Source organism: Rhincodon typus, chromosome 43, assembly GCF_021869965.1.
Source record: "Rhincodon typus isolate 14 chromosome 43, sRhiTyp1.1, whole genome shotgun sequence".
NCBI classification, from domain to species: domain Eukaryota; kingdom Metazoa; phylum Chordata; class Chondrichthyes; order Orectolobiformes; family Rhincodontidae; genus Rhincodon; species Rhincodon typus.
In genome coordinates this window covers 6,342,164-6,360,194 of record NC_063374.1, presented here as the reverse complement: position 1 = coordinate 6,360,194, position 18,031 = coordinate 6,342,164, and the positions used below count along the sequence as shown (strand labels likewise).

At 46.2% G+C, this 18,031-nt stretch overlaps 1 protein-coding gene across 1 annotated transcript in view; it reads right to left on the bottom strand.

Moving 5' to 3' along the window:
* LOC109936336 (integral membrane protein GPR137-like) overlaps positions 1-18,031 on the bottom strand; it is a 42,842-nt gene that overhangs the window by 6,671 nt on the left and 18,140 nt on the right. The window contains exons 4-7 of the mRNA XM_048619756.1: positions 17,367-17,385; positions 12,885-13,110; positions 8,519-8,665; positions 7,888-8,016 (exon numbers count right to left, since the gene is read on the bottom strand). Of these exons, the coding sequence (XP_048475713.1) occupies positions 7,888-8,016; positions 8,519-8,665; positions 12,885-13,110; positions 17,367-17,385 (521 nt within the window). The remainder of the gene's footprint in view (positions 1-7,887; positions 8,017-8,518; positions 8,666-12,884; positions 13,111-17,366; positions 17,386-18,031) is intronic.

Here is an 18,031-nt window from a genome sequence, read left to right as displayed (position 1 = left end):
CATCCCTGGGCACTATGGGACAATTTAGCACGGCCAATCCACCCTAACCTGCACATCTTTGGACTGTTTGTCACAAGGGAGCTCAAGACATGGAGTCCAAAAGGTGTTCAACTGTGTAGGGCATCACAGCTGTCACTAGCTGTGCAGATTCATGTACTTTGGAAGGGCTAAGCATTACTCAATGGATCATTTACTCACATCCCAATAGCCAGCAAAAGTGGTGCCTGAATTGTTCCACTTGTCTAGTATGATCAGTAGAAGCATGAGTTGGCTTACAACTGCACTCTAAATCCCTGGAACTCTTGACTGCTCCCTTGGTGATCCTTCCTCTCCACTTTCTTCACCACATGGTCGGAAAGCAGTCAGATATAGCTGTGATACTATACCTAGATGAATAGCTTGGGAGAGTAAAAGAACTCCTTTATGATTCTATCTTGTTTGCTGCCTACCCACTCAGCTGACACTCTCAGTACTGGGAGAGTTAAAGCCATCCAGAGTTTGCCTCAGGGATACTTCAATGAGGGAAGCAGTTCAGTGATTACCAAGATTCCAGAGGGTTGCTGTACAATCAGCATATTCACAATGAGGAGCGTGTCCTCTCACTGCGGGACTGGATTCAGTATCCACCAGTGCACTCACACTGGAGAGGTGGTTCACCCTGTTCCAGGTGTGAGAAGTGACACAGTCCGCCTCACTGTACGTCAATATATTCACACTGATTCAAGACCACGTTCTGTGAGCAGAGATTTAAAAGCCTTATTGAATTCAAATTCCACCAGTTGCCATAGTGGGATTCAAACCCAGGTTTCAAGAACGTTACCTGAGTTTCTGGATTAACGGTCTAGCGAGGGGCAACACAGTGGCTCAGTGGTTAGCGCTGCTGCCTCACAGCACCAGAGACCTGGATTCAATCCCACCCTCGGGCGACTATCTGTGTGGGGTTTGCACATTCTCCCAGTGTCTGTGTGGGTTTCCTCCGGGTGCTCCGGTTTCCTCCCACAGTCCAAAGATGTGCAGGTTAGGGTGGATTGGCCATGCTAAATTGTCCCATAGTGCCCAGGGATGTGCGGGTTAGGGTGGATTGGCCGTGCTGAATTTCCCCATAGTGCCCAGGGATGTGCAGGTTAGGGTGGATTGGCCGTGCTAAATTGTCCCATAGTGCCCAGGGATGTGCAGGTTAGGTGGTTTAGACATGGGGAATGGGTCTGGATGAGATGCTCTTCAGAGGGGCAGTGTGGACTTGTTGGGCTGAATCGCCTGTTTCCACACTGTAGGGTTCTATGATTCTATGAACTATGATTCTGAATACCACTAGGCCATTGCCTGCCTTTGAAACGTAAAGCAGTGCTCCAAGTGGATTATAAAGACACATTCACAGACAATAGTTATTCGCTCAAAAAATGGTCATATCTCAGTGAAGCATGAGGTGTCTGAGTTACGTTAATACATCCTCACTAACATGGGATGTGATCAGTCTCACTCAGGTGTGACAAGAACATTTCATCAGCGTTCTCACACAAACTGCTCTTTGCAGACCAAACCTATCTACAGCAGCCCTTCTACACAAGGTCAACAGAGAAGATCTGACAATGTCATTGTCTATACCATAAGCTCTCAGGTGGTCAAACATCTGGTGATGCCTATGACAGTGTGAATATTGGAGACCAATAGAGTATTGAGCCGTTTCACAATATTCTAGGTGCGATCTATCTAGCGTCTTGACTAGTTTTAGCAAAACATCCCTATTTTATGTACTCCACACACTTTGAAATAAAGGCCAACATTCCATTTGCCTTTTCTATTCACATGCTGAGGTTGTAGAGGACTTTAATGAGGCCACTTCTGGAGTACTGAGTGTAGTTTTGGTCACCCTACTATAGGAAGGATATTATTAAATTGGAGGGGGTTTAGAAGAACTTTACCAGGAAGTTGCCTGGACTGGAGGATTTGTGTTTTAAGGAGACGCTGACAGGCTGAGACTTTTTCAACTGGAGTGTCAGAGGCTGAGGGGTGACTTTATAGGGGCTTATAAAATCATGAGGGGCACATAGATAAGGCAAAAAGCAAAGGTCCTTTCCCTCGACTGGGGTGTGTTCAAAACTTGTGGGCATATTTTTAAGGTGAGAGGAGAAAGATTTAAAAGGGACCTGAGGGACAACTAATTTACGCCGACTGGTTATTGTGTGGAACGAACCGCCAGTGGAGGTGGTGGATGCAGGTACAGTTACAAGGTTTAAAAAGACATTTGGATAGGTTCATTAAGAAGAATGGTTTAGAAGGATACGGGCCAAATGCAGGCAAGTGGGACTAGTTTCATTTGGGAAACTTGATTGGCAGGGACAAGTTGGACCAAAGGGCCTGTTTCCATACTTTATGACTCTGTATAGTTCATCTCGGGAAACAGTCAAGATAGGTTAGCAGCTTGCTGTTAGTCCATGTGCCTACACTTCCCAGATACACACCAATGGCAAACAGCCATGATGTGTGCAACATTATCAGTGATTTGCAAGGCCGTGTTTACAGGCGACGTCGCCATTAGCTGGAGAAAGGAATGCACGAGCAGAAACGCAGTGTAATTTTGGCTTTCAAAACGGGAGAGAAGCTATTGCTACATTTAGAGCTCTTTGACAGCAGTTAGTTAATATGATTCCCTAGTGAGACAAAGTCAGTCACTCAAAACATATGTATAAGGTGTGCTAGCAGCACACAAACCAGCTGTGTAAATAAGCAATGGTTGAAACGATTGATTGGTATTGAATACTGCACCTCATCAGTCATTTGATCTGATTAGTAAAAGAACTCAAGGTAGCACAAGCAAATAGAACAGAAATTGTTTTCCTCGCTGTTGTGAAATTGGTATGTGGGATTAATGCTATAACCATGCAAAAGCGCCTATTAGCTGAGGCCTAATGGCACTTCAAACAGGCCCTACAACTGGCTTTATCATTGGAAAATGCGGCATATGGAGTAAATAATTTGCAGGGTATTCCGATGGAAGTGGATACCCTCCCCAGTCCAACCGAGCTTGGGAAACACCACTTGAGTGAAGGCAATTGCATAGCCTCACTCAGGACACATCCTGAACAGTGGGACTCTAGGTCAGCCCACAGCAAAACCCTAAAACAAAGCCAAACATCAACCAAACAGTTAAAAATTTCTTCAGGATCCAGGCCTGCAAGCCATTGTTGTTGCTGCTCAGACTCGAGATAGCAAGAATCCCACCAGAACTAAATTGAGCAAGAGAACTCATAGGCCGGTATCCAGGAGAGTGCATGCCCCCGGAACGTCCACCAACATCTGGTTTGGAACAGTTAAATTGCTTAGCAACATCCTTGCATGTTGACCAGGAAACAATTCCATGATTCTGCAAGGCCTGCCAAGTGCCATTTGCCATTTGCCTTATGGGCAAAAGTAGGGGCAGAAATCAGGAAGCTGGAAAGCGAAGGAATCATCAAACCAGTAGAGTTTGCGGAATGGGCAGCACTGGTTGTATCGACTGTGAAGCCTGACTGGTTGGTTCGCCTTTGTGGGGATTTTAAACAAACGGTAAATGCTTTTCGCAGCTGGATAAATACCCAATCCCTCTCATATATTTATCAAATTAATAGGCAAAGCTGGCGGGGGGAGGGGGCTGTCCTTCCCAAAGTTGGACATGAGCCATGTGTACTTGCAACTGTGATTAGATGAGGATTCCCAGATGTTTGCTACAATTAATGCCCATAAGGGTTTGTACCAATATATGAGACTGCCATTTGGGGAATTGTCAGCCTGTGCAATTCTTCAGTGGACGATACACAACATTTTAGCGGGTCTACCCCAGGTCGCCATTTATCCAGATGCCCTGCTAATAACAGGGAAGACTAATATGGAGGACTTAAAGAACTTGGACATAGTCCTTAGATGTTTCTCTTGGGTGGGCATACACCTTAGAAGGGAACTGTGTGTTCTCCAGGCACCCCAAGTGACCTACTTGGGCTACAGAGTTGACAAGACCAGGCTACACCTGTTGGAAGATAAACTGAGGGCGATCAACGGTGCCCCAGCTCCCATGTCTCTACTGGGGTTTAGATCTTCCCTTGGGCTGTTGAAATATATAACCTGACCTGAATCCTGGCAGCTTTGCATAAACTCTTAATAAAAGGATCAGCCTTGGAAATGGTCACATAGCCAAGCCATAGCTTTCAGGGTAGTAAAGAAACAGTGATCATCCTCTAATGTGTTGGCACACAATGATCCCAAGCAAGATCTGGTACTAACCAGCAAAAGCTCCCCACACAGCATTGGGGTAGTATTAGCTCAAGAGGGCCCAACAGAGAGGAACACCCAATAGTATATGCATCCAGGACTTTGGAAGGTTTGCCGGTCATATTTGGAGTCAGGAAGTTTCACCAATACTTTTACAGATGTAAACCTGTAATAATAATAACGGATAACAAACCCCTGCTGGGTCTACTAAAAGAGGACAAGGCTGTGCTGCCCACAGCTTCAGGCCGCATTCAGCGCTGGTCTCTGATAATAAGTGCGTACAATTGCAAACCGAAATAACTGCGGATGCTGTAAATCAGGAACAAAAACAGAAGTTGCTGGAACTCAGTTCTGAGGAAGGGTCACTGGACCCGAAATTAACTCTGATTTTTTCTTCACAGATGCTGCCAGACCTGCTGAGCTTTTCCAGCAGCTTCTGTTTTTGTGTGTACAATTACAAGTTGGAACACTGTCTGGGAGGCCAAGTAACAAATGTGGATGCATTGAGGCACCTCCCACTGGCAGATACATCACTGGTGGTACCGCCACTGGAAAAGTCCGTAATAATTTTAAATTTTGTGGACACCCTTCCAGTCACAGCTGACAATATCAGACTTTGGACGCAGAAGGATCTGGTCCTGGCAAAACTGAAACAGCTGGTGACCAAAGGGCCATCACAACCAGAATTAAAACCTGTTTGGACCCGGAGAGACCAGATCACAGTAGAGGACAGCATATTATTATGGGGAGCATGACTGATTGTTCCGAGGAAAGGTCATTGCTAGGTACTGGCTGAACTCCACCAGGTCAGTTTCCAAAATGAAGATGTTGGTAAGCAGTTATGTCTGGTGGCCAGGATTGGATGCAGACATAGCTGTGTTGGGGGGGGGGAGCAGTGCCCAGAGTGCCAACAAGGACAAAAATTACCGCCAGCAGCTCTCCCCACATTGGTGGGAACGGATGGGTAAACCCTGGACTCGGTTACACGTCGACTGTGCAGGTCCTTTCATGGGCTCAATGTTCTTTGTCATTGTAGACACCCACTCAAAGTGGCTGGACGTGCACAGAGTCCATTTGTCAAATACAGGGACGACGATAGAAAAACTGTGCACCTTTTGCAATGCACTGACTGCCAGGAATGTTGGTCACAGATACCAGGCCAACATTTACCAGCAAGGAATTTCAGTATTTCCTAAAATCAAATGGTATTCGACATTTAAGGACAGCTCCATACCATCCATCATCCAATGGTCTGGCATAAAGAGCAATCCAAACTTTGAAGGCAGGCTTAAAGAAACAACCTACACCTTCCCTAGATACCAAACTGTCCCAGTTCCTATTTGATTATAGAACCACCCCTCATGCAACTATAGATATATCTCCAGCAGAGTTGGTAATGGGGGAGAAGACGCCGCACCAGGTTAAATCTGGTCTTCCCGGACCTGGAGTAACAGAGGGTGAAATAGCATCAGGAACATCAATGCTGGACACGAGACTCTGCTAGGTGAGACAGACAGTTTACTTCAAGGGACAAAGTTTGACATAGCAACCACTGGAATGGGTTGGAGGCATGGGTTGACGCGAGGTCAGGCACGGTGACGTATAAAGTTCGGGTAGGTGCGATGGTCCTGAACAAGCATGTGGGACCATATGAAAGCTGCAAACTCGCAAACAGGGTGGGAGTAAGATGTGCCCGTCTCCTTGGAACAGTCAGAAAAGGCTGTCGGGACCCGTGGGTTCTCCCTCTCCATCAAGTGTTGAAGAGACCCCAGAATCTGAGATGGACTCAGCAAATGTTGCCACCTCGACGCTTTGCCGCTTAAAGTGAATGAATTTCTATCGAAACGCACCCAGCGCGAGAGGCGAGTTACTGTGTGTTAGATGCTGCCCATATCCGAGGTAGAGTCGGATGAACCTGCCTCAGTGCTAAAACGCCCCAGGAGGAGCTACAAAGAAAGAAGCAGCTCCCTATGTCCTCGGACTCAGAGGGTGAGGGATGTCGTGTTTGTAAGGAGGTCAGCCAGATGGACATCATAGAATAGGAGTTAAATAAAAACCTGAAAGAACTGCGGATGCTGTAAATCAGGAACATAAACAAGTTTGCTGGAAAAGCTCAGCAGGTCTGGCAGCATCTGTGAAGGGAAAAACACAGTTAACGTTTCAGGTCCGGTGACCCTTCCTCAGAACATAAAATATGAGTTCCCTGGTTGGGGCTGTCAGGGGGCCCTAGCTGACAGATATAAACAGGAGAGTCAGACATCCTGTTCACTTAGAGAGCTGACTCTGAGGAAGCTGGATCAGTGTCAAGGACTCTCCACGTGTAAATAAAGGGTTACCTGATGATGGGATACTTGTCTCTGTGGAGTTATTTCAGCACCCTATCTCCTGCTTTGGGAACAACACTTGCATTTTAAGACCTAGGTTTTACAAATAGGGAGTATAAGGGCAGGGAGGTCGTGATAAATTGATACATGACACTGGTTAGACCTCAGCTACAGTACTGTGTGCACAGTTCTGGGTGCACAGTTTGGGAAGGTTGTGAATACATTGATAAAGTGCAGCAGAAATTTACGAGAACGGTTCCAGGGATGAAACATTTCAGTCATGAGGAAAGATTGGAGAGGTTGTTCTGTTCTGAAGAAGGGTCACTGGACCCGAAAAGTTAACTCTGCTTTATCTCTGCCAGACCTGCTGTTTTTCCAGCAATTTCAGTATTTGTTGGAGAGGTTGGGATCGTTTCCCTCGTGGAGGAGAAGGCTCAGAGAAGATTTGATCGAAGTCTTCAAGATCATGAGATTTAAGGGTGGACAGAGAGAAACCATTTCCTGCTCATGAGAGGACTGAGAAACAGACGGGCACAATTTTAAAGCACTTTGCAAAATAAGCAAACGGGAGACAAGGAGAAAAATCTTCTTCACACAACGAGGAGTTAAGAATCCAGAATGCATTGCCTGGAAGTATGGGGGAGGCAGGTTCAATTAAAGTATTTCGGAGGGCAGTGGAGGATTATTGAAATAGAAACAGGTGTAAGGTACAGGCAAAATACAGGAGGGTAGCAGTAAGTTAAATTGTTTAGACAGCCGTTTCAGACAGATGGGCTAAATTGCCTTCTTCTGAGCCTTAACGATTCTGTGAAATCCAGCAAAATTGAGGGGGGACTGGATGTGGGCGTCGCTGGCTATGCAGCATTTATTGCCCATCCCTAACTGCCAGAAGGCAGTTAAGAGTCAACCACGTTGCTGTGGGTCTGGAGTCACATGTAGGCCAGACAAGGTAAGGATGGTCGTTTCCTTCCCTAAAGGACATTAGTGAACCAGATGGGTTTTTCCGACAATCGGCAACGGATTCGCGGTCATCATTCCAGGCATTTATCGAATTCAAATTCCACAATGTTGCCGTGACGGGATTCGAACCCAGGTCCCCAGAACATTATCTGGGTGTCTAGATTAACAGTCCAGCGTTAATACCACTAGGCTATTGTCTCCCTTCCACATAGTCTCCCCTCAAGTTCAGGATAATGATTCCAAACAGAGCAACGAGAATTCTCAGCGAACATTGCCAAAGCACCGGGATCACAGGAAATTTGTTTTCACCAGGGCAGGAGGAGAGAAGAACGACAATGCAAACTCTCACCCGACTCACCAGATCCTGAGCTGGTCTGCGAACTCTGAAAAACAACACTAGCAGGGCTGTGGGCAGCAGTTCCCAAAAAAACAGGATGCAACCAAACACAAGGTAACCTTTGTCCCCGAGATTCGACATCAGATCAGCCTGTAGGAGATGGAGGCAAAACAAAAATTCTTTTCATTTCCAAGGGAAGTATCTGCCACTGCCGCACGTGTGCACGCACACACACACACACACACACACACACACTTACAATCTTATTCCATTCATCAGCAATGTCATGACTTTACAGCCGTGTAGAATCACTGATCATCCCCACCCCCCCCGACCCCCAACCCGTCTCCCAAAGGCAATAACCCGCCAGCACTCTCTCTCGAGGTCACAGGTTCAAGTCTCACTCGAGACTGAAGCACATTTCCCAGGCTGACATTCCGCTGCAGGAAGCGGCAACCCAAACAGATCCCGCCCACCCCAGCTTTATCCGCAACAGGGAAGCGCCCTCCTGGAACAAAGGCTTTCTCATTTTCTCCCGCCTCCCTAACCCGGGGAGAGTCGCCCTGAACCGGCCGAGCCATCAACGTGGCAGTCAACAGCAAAATCACACCCAGTCCGAAAGAGTCGGGAGCACTCTGGTCCCACAAGTCACCTGGTCGGAAACGTTGTACCAGCCATAATCAAAGGAGTCGTGCGAATCTGGTGAACACATCACAGCAACCAGGTTATAACAGGCTCGGCTTGCATACAGAAGGAACACCAATGCTCCCACAGCTGTAGTCTGACAGACTGATGTGCCCTAAAGAAAAGTCAGTCAAAAAAAACCCATCATTAAAAAGGCAGAGAACGCTTTAAGAACAAGATCAGCTGCAGCTTTTTGACACAAGCCCCAATTATCCAGTCGACTGCCCAGACAACACAGCCAATGGGCTCAATTGATTGATTTATTGTCATGTGTACCAAAATACAGAGAACAGCTTTGTTTATAAGCGGTACAGGCAGATCATAGTAAGCAAAGGATGTACAGATCAAAAAGACTTAGCCAGAAGCCTACTGGTTACATTGCACAGGGCATGTGCTAGGCAAGATCAGCATTGTTTGAGGCTACAGAGTCCATTCGACAGTCTGATAACGGCTGGGTAGCAGCTGTTCCTGAACCTGCCTGTGCAAGTGTTCAGGCTTCTGTATCTTCTGCCTGAAGGAAGAGGTTGTAGGAGAGCATTACCGGGTTGCGATGGGTCTTTGACGAAGTTGGTAGTCTTTCCACGGCAGTGAGCCATGTAAATGGAGTCCATGGATGGAAGGTTGGCTTCCGTGATGGTCTGGGCTGTGCATACCTCCTTCTGTAGTTTCTCACGGTCCTGGCCAGAGCAGTTGCCATACCAGACTGTTATGCATCCGGACAGTTGGCTTTCAATAGTGCATCTGTAGAAGTTGGTAAGGGACCTTATGGATATGCCGAATTTCCTGAGCTGCCGGAGGAAGAAGAGGCGTTGTTGTGCCTTCTTGACTATCACATCTACGTGGGTAGTCCAGGACAGGTTGTCGGTTATCATCATTCCGAGGAACTTGGTGATCTTCACGCTCAGTTCCATCGATGTAGATAGGGGCGTGTTCTCCTCCTTTCTCTCTGAAGTCGATGATCAGTTCTTTAGTTTTGCCGACGTTGAGAGACAGATTGTTTTCAATCGCACCACGTCACCAAGCCCTCTATCTCCATTCTGTGTTTTGACTCATTGCTGTTAGATATCCGTCCCACTGCGGTGGTGTCGTCAGCGAACTTGTAGATGGTATTCATTTGGAATTTGGCAACACAGTTGTAGGTGTACATGGAGTACAGTAGGGGGCTGAGGATGCATCACTGGGGGGCTCCAGTGTTGAGGTTATTGTGGAGGAGGTGCAGTTACCTATCCTCACTGATTGTGGCCTGTGGGTCAGAAAGCTGAGGATCCAGTTGCAGAGGGTGGAGCCAAGACCAAGGTCAAGGAGTTTTGAAATCAGTCTGGAGGGGATAATGGTGTTGAAGGTGGAGCTGTAATCAACAAGCAGGAGACTGACGTAGGTGTCTTTGATGTCCAGATGTTCCAGGGATGAGTGCAGGGCTAGGGATATGGCATCCTCTGTAGACTTGTTACGTCAGTAGGCAAATGGTAGGGGATTGAGGCAGGTTGGGAGACTGGAGTTGATGTGGGCCATGACCAGCCTCTTGAAGCACTCCATGATTATTAAGGTCAGAGTCACTGGGTGGTAGTCATTAAGGCACATTGCACGTGCTCTTAGGTATGAACTCCTTTCAGCAACATATTTTCCACAAACGAAACGGTTTCCGACCCGTTTTAACCCGGCCCTGATGGAATTTAAGTTATGTTCAGAAGGCTGACACCAGATGGAATTAGTGGGATTGCAATACCCTGCTGCAGTTCAAGGAGGCAGTTTACAGCCTGTTCTGAAGGTCGTTACTCGAAGGGTGATGCACTGAAGGTTGCTACTTGCAGCAACACAGTCTGAAGAAAAAACATGGAAACAAGCCCTTTAACCCAAATTGTCCCCGCCACACAATTTAACCTAGGCCCGTTTGCCTGCGTTTGGTCCATATCCATCCATACTAATCCCATCCAAATGTTACTTAAATAACAAAATTGTACTCGCCTCCACCTCCACCTCTGGCAGCCCATTCCAGACACTCCCCACGCGGTGTGAAGAAATTGCCGTTCTGTACCCTCTTGTATCTCTCCCCTTACTTTTAATCTGTACCCTCTAGTGTTAGACTCCCCTACCATGGGGAAAAGCTGTTGGCTATCTACCTTATCTACGCCTCTCATGATCTTATAGACCTCTATAAGGTTACCCCTCAGTGTCCTACACTCTAGGGGAAAAAGAGAGTCCCAGCCTTTCCAACCTCTCCTTATAACTCAATCCTTCCAGTCTAGGTAGCATCCTAGTTAATCTTTTCTGCACTCTTTCTAGTTTAACAATTTTCTTTCCATTGTAGGGTGACCAGAACTGCGCACATTACTCCAAATGTGGCCTCACCAACATCTTGTAAAGCTGCAACAAGACTTTAGGTCATTCTATAGCATTGACAAGAAGAACGGGCCAGTTTTGAACCCATTGCCCAGCGGAGTTTTGACAGCAAGCTACATAAAGGCATGGCTCTGAAACTGCCCTCAATACTTCTATCTGAAGCTGGAGCCTCCCAATAGCCCCATGGAGTGGGGGGAGGAAGGTGCTCTTTGCTGTCTCAACCTCAGTTGTGACTCGGGAGCAGCACCTATGACCCTGTGCCGAAAAGCTGGCCATTCTAGTCCCACTCAAGGCCTGAGCACACAATTCAAACAGACATTCCTAATGCCAGCCCTCATCAGGCCTGTGCACTGTTGTGCCGCCACCGTTTGGATGGGACATTAAACCAAGGCTCATGCTGGCTTCTCAGTTAGATGCGAAAGACCCCCAGCCACTTGCATTTCGAAGAAAATGAGGAGATTGCTCCTCGTAGCCCTGGCTAACGTTCAAATCCTCGAGCAACGTCGGAGGGGCGACGGCGTAGTGGTACTGTCACAGGCCTATCAATCCAGAGACCCAGGCAATGTTCTGGGGACCCGGGTTGAATCCAGCCACAGCAGATGGTCGGATTTGAATTCAATAAAAATCTGGAAGAAAGAGTCTAATGACGACCAGGAATCCATTGCCAATTGTCGGAAAAACCCATCTGGTTCACTAGTGCCCTTTAGGGAAGGAAACTGCCATCCTTACCTGGTCTGGTCTACATCTACCTCCAGACCCACAGCAATGTGGTTGACTCTTAACTGCCCTCTGAGCAGTTAGGAATGGGCAATAAATGCTGCCTAGCCAGCAATGTCCTCATCCCGTTAATGAATAAAAAAAATCACTGATGATCTGGTTATTACTGTATTGCCATTTGTAAGTTTCCTTACTTTACAAAGATTGGCTTGCACGTCTCACTGCCGTGACTACACTTCAGAAAGTATTTAATTAGCTGTAAAATGTTTCACACATATGGGGGCTGAGAAAGGTGTGGTATAAATGCAAGATCTTCTTATACCTGAACAAGAAGTGTTAACAGAGTCAAATACTGAAGAAAGTTAATCTGTAGGAGCAAATTACTGCAGATGCTGGAATCTGTACAGAAAACAAATTAAAAAATCCTGGACTTAACATGGAGTTCAACAGCTTCAGATTGTGAACCCTCACCCATTTCTTCCCTTTCTATTAGCTTTACCTGTTACATTCTCTGTCATCAAGTCCTCTCTCACTTCTGCCCATCCCAGTGGGACTGTCTGTTCTTCCCAGTCCGACAGTTAGACACACCACAGTTCTGCCATTCTCACATTCGAATCACTTAACTCTGCAATATCAGTACCCTTTACCCCCCAGCACTCTAAATCCCCCCAACTACTGCTTAAATGCCGCCCCCTCCACACTTCACATCAGCTCTGATGAACAGTCATCTAGACTCGAAACATTAGCTTGGTCTCGCTCCACGGACGTCGCCTGACCTGCTGTGATCTCCCACATCTACTTTGTTTTCAGAAAGCCAATCTGTGTTTATTCCAGATTTCCAGCAACCGCTGTATTCTGTCTTTACATTAAATGTCAATGGACTACTTGTCTGAGCAGGTACCACAGCCCCATCTAATCTCCACACAGTTTACAGCTGAAGGTTTAGGAGCGGTAGGGGACAGTGGATTGAGAGCTGCAACCCCAGTTGTTTCCCCTCCCTCGCGGGAGTCACAATGTTGACAAAGTAGTGAGCCTTACAATCCTTTCCTTCACCCATCTCTATGCGTTTCTCCTTATAAAATAGCAATACAGTATTCTCACATTTCTGCATGGACAGTGAGGATATTGTTTTGTTTCAAATACAGGCCTTCGCCCCACACAGAGAGCCTGTCTAAGCGAACAGACAAAGGGCCGCAGCTGAGATGAAACCACTATCTAACCACATGCAAAAGTCATTGAAATGGCTTGAACCACAGCAGGGTGCACCTGGGAGTTACCTTGGATTCCAAGTAGATACTGGTGGAAGGTGATGTCTTAGCAATGACATACAGGCAGACTGCTAGCGTGATGGCGCAGGCGACGAAGAGGGAGTCGTTGATGATGACCCGGACCAGGACGATGGTTTTGGTCTCCATGTGCTGTATCTTCACCAGCAAGGCACAGGTCAAATTCACTGTCAGAAACAGCAAGCTTGCAACTAGGAAAACCAATCGGATGGGAAGCCTGAAATTACAAACGTTGTGTTTTGTTTCTTTTAGAAATGGAAGCCACAAGCAGAGAAAAATCTTACCAAACAGGTCACACATATAGAGAACAAAAACAAAGTTGCTGGAAAAACTCAGGTCTGGCAGCACCTGTGAAGGAGAAAACAGAGTTAACGTTTCGGGTCCGGTGACCCTTCCTCAGAACTCAGAGAACACTGCTTCTGTCTAGCGTTGCACCACAGAGGTGACAAAATTAAATGATTCTTGGAGGATGAAAATCCAGAATAAGAACAGAAACTGATGGATACGCTTGGGAGGTCAGTAGCCACTGTACGAAGGAAAACAGAGTTAACCAAAGGGCCTGCTAATTCTACTTCCCTCTCCCCAGATGCTGCCAGACTTACTGACTGTTTCCAGCCTCTCTGTGTGCGTTCCAACGCACATTGAACTCAAGTAACCTTGCAATGGTAAATGAAGGCTTTTATGGTACTGCTTCTCAACAGTTACTGGTAACCTGCACCAGAAAGTGTGCTGGCTTCCACCACCTTTTCAGGGACAGAGTTCCAAAGCCGCACAGCCCTCTGCTTTAAATAGACGACGCAAATGTTTGTCTAGCCCAATCTTAAATGTATCCAACAACAGAGTATCCATAATCCTGATCAGGTAGTCAATTCCAAAGATTTGTCACCCTCCGAGTGAGATAATTCCTCCTCATCTCAATCCTAAAAGATCAGCCCTTATCCTGTGACTGTGTCCCATGTTTTAGATTCCCCTGTCATGTGTGCGTGCGTGTGCATGCGTGGAAGAGAGGGACAGAGAGAGAGACAGTCAGTCAGAGAGAGAGAGAGAGACAGACAGTCAGTCAGAGAGAGAGAGAGAATATCAACCCAATTTAATCAGCCTCTCATCCCATGAATTAATCTGGAAAGCCTTCACTAATACAGGTGCATCATTCCTTAAATGTGGAGAACAGAACAACGCACAGCACTTCAGGTGTGGTCTCACCACTCTCCCAACACCAAATGGACCATCGGTACAGGAATAGATACTTCCAGAGGACGGAAGGAGGTTAAAACGTAAAGGGAGGGAAGTGGGAAAGATAAGGTCCTTCAGCATAAGCATCATGCACTGACAGAGCACGATTATAATCGAATCCTGTTGTTTGCCGGCATGACGTTCATGAATGGCAAACATCTTTCATATTGGGAGTCAATTTGCTAGATTTTTAAAAAACTATTCTTTCGTAGGATGTGGGCGCCACTGGCAAGGCTAGTATTCTGTGGCGCACCCTAATAGCCTTTGAACTGAATGGCTCACTAGGGCCCTTTTAAATGGCAGTTAAGGGTCAACCACAATGCCATGGATCCAGAGTCACACGTAGACTGGTTAGGATCAGGATGACAGATTTCTGTCCTTGAAAGGACAACCTGATAGGTTATTTGTTACAACAAATTGACAACGGCCTCCATTAATTCCACCAGCTGGCATGTTGGGATTTGACGTGGTGAGTCCAGAGCTTAAGTCTGGGCCTATAGTTTACTAACAAAAAACAGAAGTTGCTGTCAAAGCTCAGCAGGTCTGGAAGCATCTGTGGAAAGAGAAATCAAGAGTTAACGTTTCGGGTCCAGTGACCCTTCCTCAGAATGGATGGTAGTTAGGAAAATGTTTATTTTTATGCGGAAAATAGGGTCGGGGTAAGGAGTAAATGGTGTGTGAAGATAGAGCCCAAAGAGAGAGAGAAGAACATTTGGACAAAAGAGTGGATAACGTTCGGCCTGGAAGAATGAATAGCTGCTATCGGGGACAATTAGTGTCTAACAATGGGTGGTGTGTAATAGCAGCCCATGTGATAACAAGGTCTGGTGTGTGGTGGGGTTGAGCCAAAGGCACGGGAGGAGGTGCCAAAAGCCCCAAAATTGTTGAACTCAATATCGAGTCCGGAGGGCTGCAGAGCTGCCAAGCAGAAAATGACATGCTGTTCTTCCAGCTTGCGCTGAGCTACCCTGGAGCACTGCAGCAAGCCTGGGACAGAGATGTTGGCTAAGGAACATGGTAGCGTGTTGAAGTGTTAGATTATGGCTTAATCTAGATTACGAGCCCACTGGCATAAACGCTGTCTCCCCAAAAACTTCCAACCATCCCAAAATTTGATATGTAAAGAAGAATGCTTCGAATAAATATAACGTCTTGCTGGAAAAATTATTCAATAAAATAGGAAACATAAAATTAGTCTCACGTTCCTATTATAATGCTCTCCAGCAAAGTCCACCACATACAAACATTCCAATAAATATGGCAGACAACGTACACACGCAAACACCTACCGTGCCTTAATTTTTAAAAAAATTCATCTAGACACTCTCTTCGTTCTTGATATTGCCTCAAATTTCTTTCTGTTCTTTCCTGAAAGTTGTTACTCAAGATGCCGCCAATACAGGGCAGCTCTTTGCAAGCTCCCTACAGCAAATCTTATTCTCACGTTTCTTACAATTGTTCTGCACTTTTAAACCTTGATTCTAAGTACCTCTTGTGCAGCCGCAACCTTTTGCACGCCTCGCTTATTCAGTCTGTGATCTGTATGTCCCTGCATGTTATGATCTGCCTGTGCTGCACACAAAACAAAACTTTTCACTGTACTTAGGTACAGGTGACAATAATAAATCAAATCAAACCAAAGGTAAGTGAAGACTGTACATGCAACGGAGGTGGTGGGTGAAATGGTGTATGTTGTTTTGGAGCAGTTAAGCAAATTCACAAATGGTGTGTCTTTACAACTGTGCCGTATCCCGGGCAGAGAGGGAGTTAGCGAGAGGGGAACAGAAAGACGGGTTTATTTTGAAAAAAAAAGTGCTTCCACAGATGGCACTAGCAATTTCGATTTAACTTTAAATCAAATCAAAATCAGTAGCAAACGTGTGTGTGGGTGGAAGTGATTAGTTCATCATCGGGTCCAGAAGACAATAAATCATTTTCATGCTTTGATTCACTGACACTTTTATGAGGCCTATTTGAACTTCTGGGTGAGATTGCCATGCCAATAATCATACCCACCCACCACCACTCTGCTGTAAATACAATCTGTTCCCACTCTTCACACACTGGGCTTTTGTTATCGACGAATTTAAAAGCCTAATCACAGATAATGGAATTCCCTGCTCAATGATTCCTGTAGAAAAATTACTTGTGCTGCAAGAAGCGCGTCAACTGAGAAAGTTCCAAGGGCCAGAGAATAAGGACCGGTCGCACAATGGGGAGCAAAAACTGGAAGGCACATTTAAAGAAAAACTGGACGAAAATATTTGAGGATGCGCAGGGAGAGCGTGCGAAAGAGGACTGGCAAGGAGTTAATTTTTAAAAAAAACACCCTACATAAAATAAAAGCAAGTGACTGTGGCTGCTGGGAATGCAAAATAAAACAGAAAATGCAGGAGAAACTCATCAGGTCTGCCAGCGCATGGGGAGAGGGATAGGGAGTTAACATCGAGTCTGACATGACACTTTTTTCTGAAGAGTTCTTTGGTTCTGAAGAACTCATGTCAGGCTCAAAACATTAATTCTGTTTCTCTCTCTCCACGGATACTGCTAGACTACATTTCTCCAATACTTGCTGTTTTTATTCCCTAAATATAAATTTTACCTTCAATATCAGCACTGGTAAGGGGGTGGTGGGGAAATTAAAAATGTTCATTTGCAACTACTGGAAAGGAAGTGGCTGGGTTGGAAAAGGTCTCAGGAGATGTATACAGAGTGGATCCATATTTTTTAAACCCCTCAGAGATCTATGCCAAGAGCAGCCTGACCAGCGAGACTGAAAATCTGCTCTCTGCTGTATGGGTGAAACAATTTAGGAGGAGACAGCCAGAGGGACTAGTAATTCACAGGTCAACGATAATGCTCTGGAAACAGGCTTTCGAAGCCTAGCAAGGCTAGAAATACTGTGGTGAGTAACTCACCTCCGGACTCCTCAAAGCCCATCCACCATCTACAAGGCACAAGTCAGGAGTGTGAGGGAACACACCCCACTTGCCCCCGAATGGGGGCAGCTCCAACAACACTTGAGCAACTCGACACCATCCAGGACAAAGCAGCCCCCGCTTTGATTGGCACCACATCCACAAACACCCCACTCCCTCCACCCACCGACACTCAGTCGCAGCAGTGTGTACCATCTACAAAGATGTACTGCAGAAATTCGCCAAAGATCCTTTGACAGCACATTCCAAACCTACACCATTGCCATCTAGAAGGACAAGGGCAGCAGATACATGGGAACACCACCCCTTTGTAAGTTCCCCTCTGAGCCACTCCCCATCCTGACTTGGAAATATATCACTGTCACTGGGTCAAAATCCTGAAATTCCCTCCCTAATGGCATTGTGGGTCAACCCACAGCAGGTGACCTGCAGTGGCTCAAAGTAGCAACTCACCAACACCTTCTCAAGGGCAACTAGGGACAGGCAATAAATGCTGGGCCCTGCCAGGGACACCCACAAATGAATTTTTAAATAAGGGCAGCTGACGGAATTTGAATTAAAACTAATAACTCTTAAGAATGCAAAAAACTCATTTCAGTAATAGCGTTACGAAACTATCGCCGACTGCCATTTAAAAAACTATCTGGTTCACTAACGTCCTTTAGCAAAGGAAATCCGCTGCCTGTACACAGTCTGATGGACCCATGGCAAATGTGGTCCACTCCTAACTTCCCTGTGAAATGGCTGGGCAAACCGTTCAGTGCAAGGGCCATGAGGGATGGCCAACAAGTACTGGCAAGATGCTCATATCTCACAAAAGGACAAATGCCGCAGATCTTCATTAGCTACGACAGCTCCGAGCGCACAATAAACTAATACAGTCATATTCAAGAAAGAACTCTCTCTGCTAGAAATCTGAAACAAATACAGAAGTATTTGCCCCATAGTGCCCAGGGATGTGCAGGT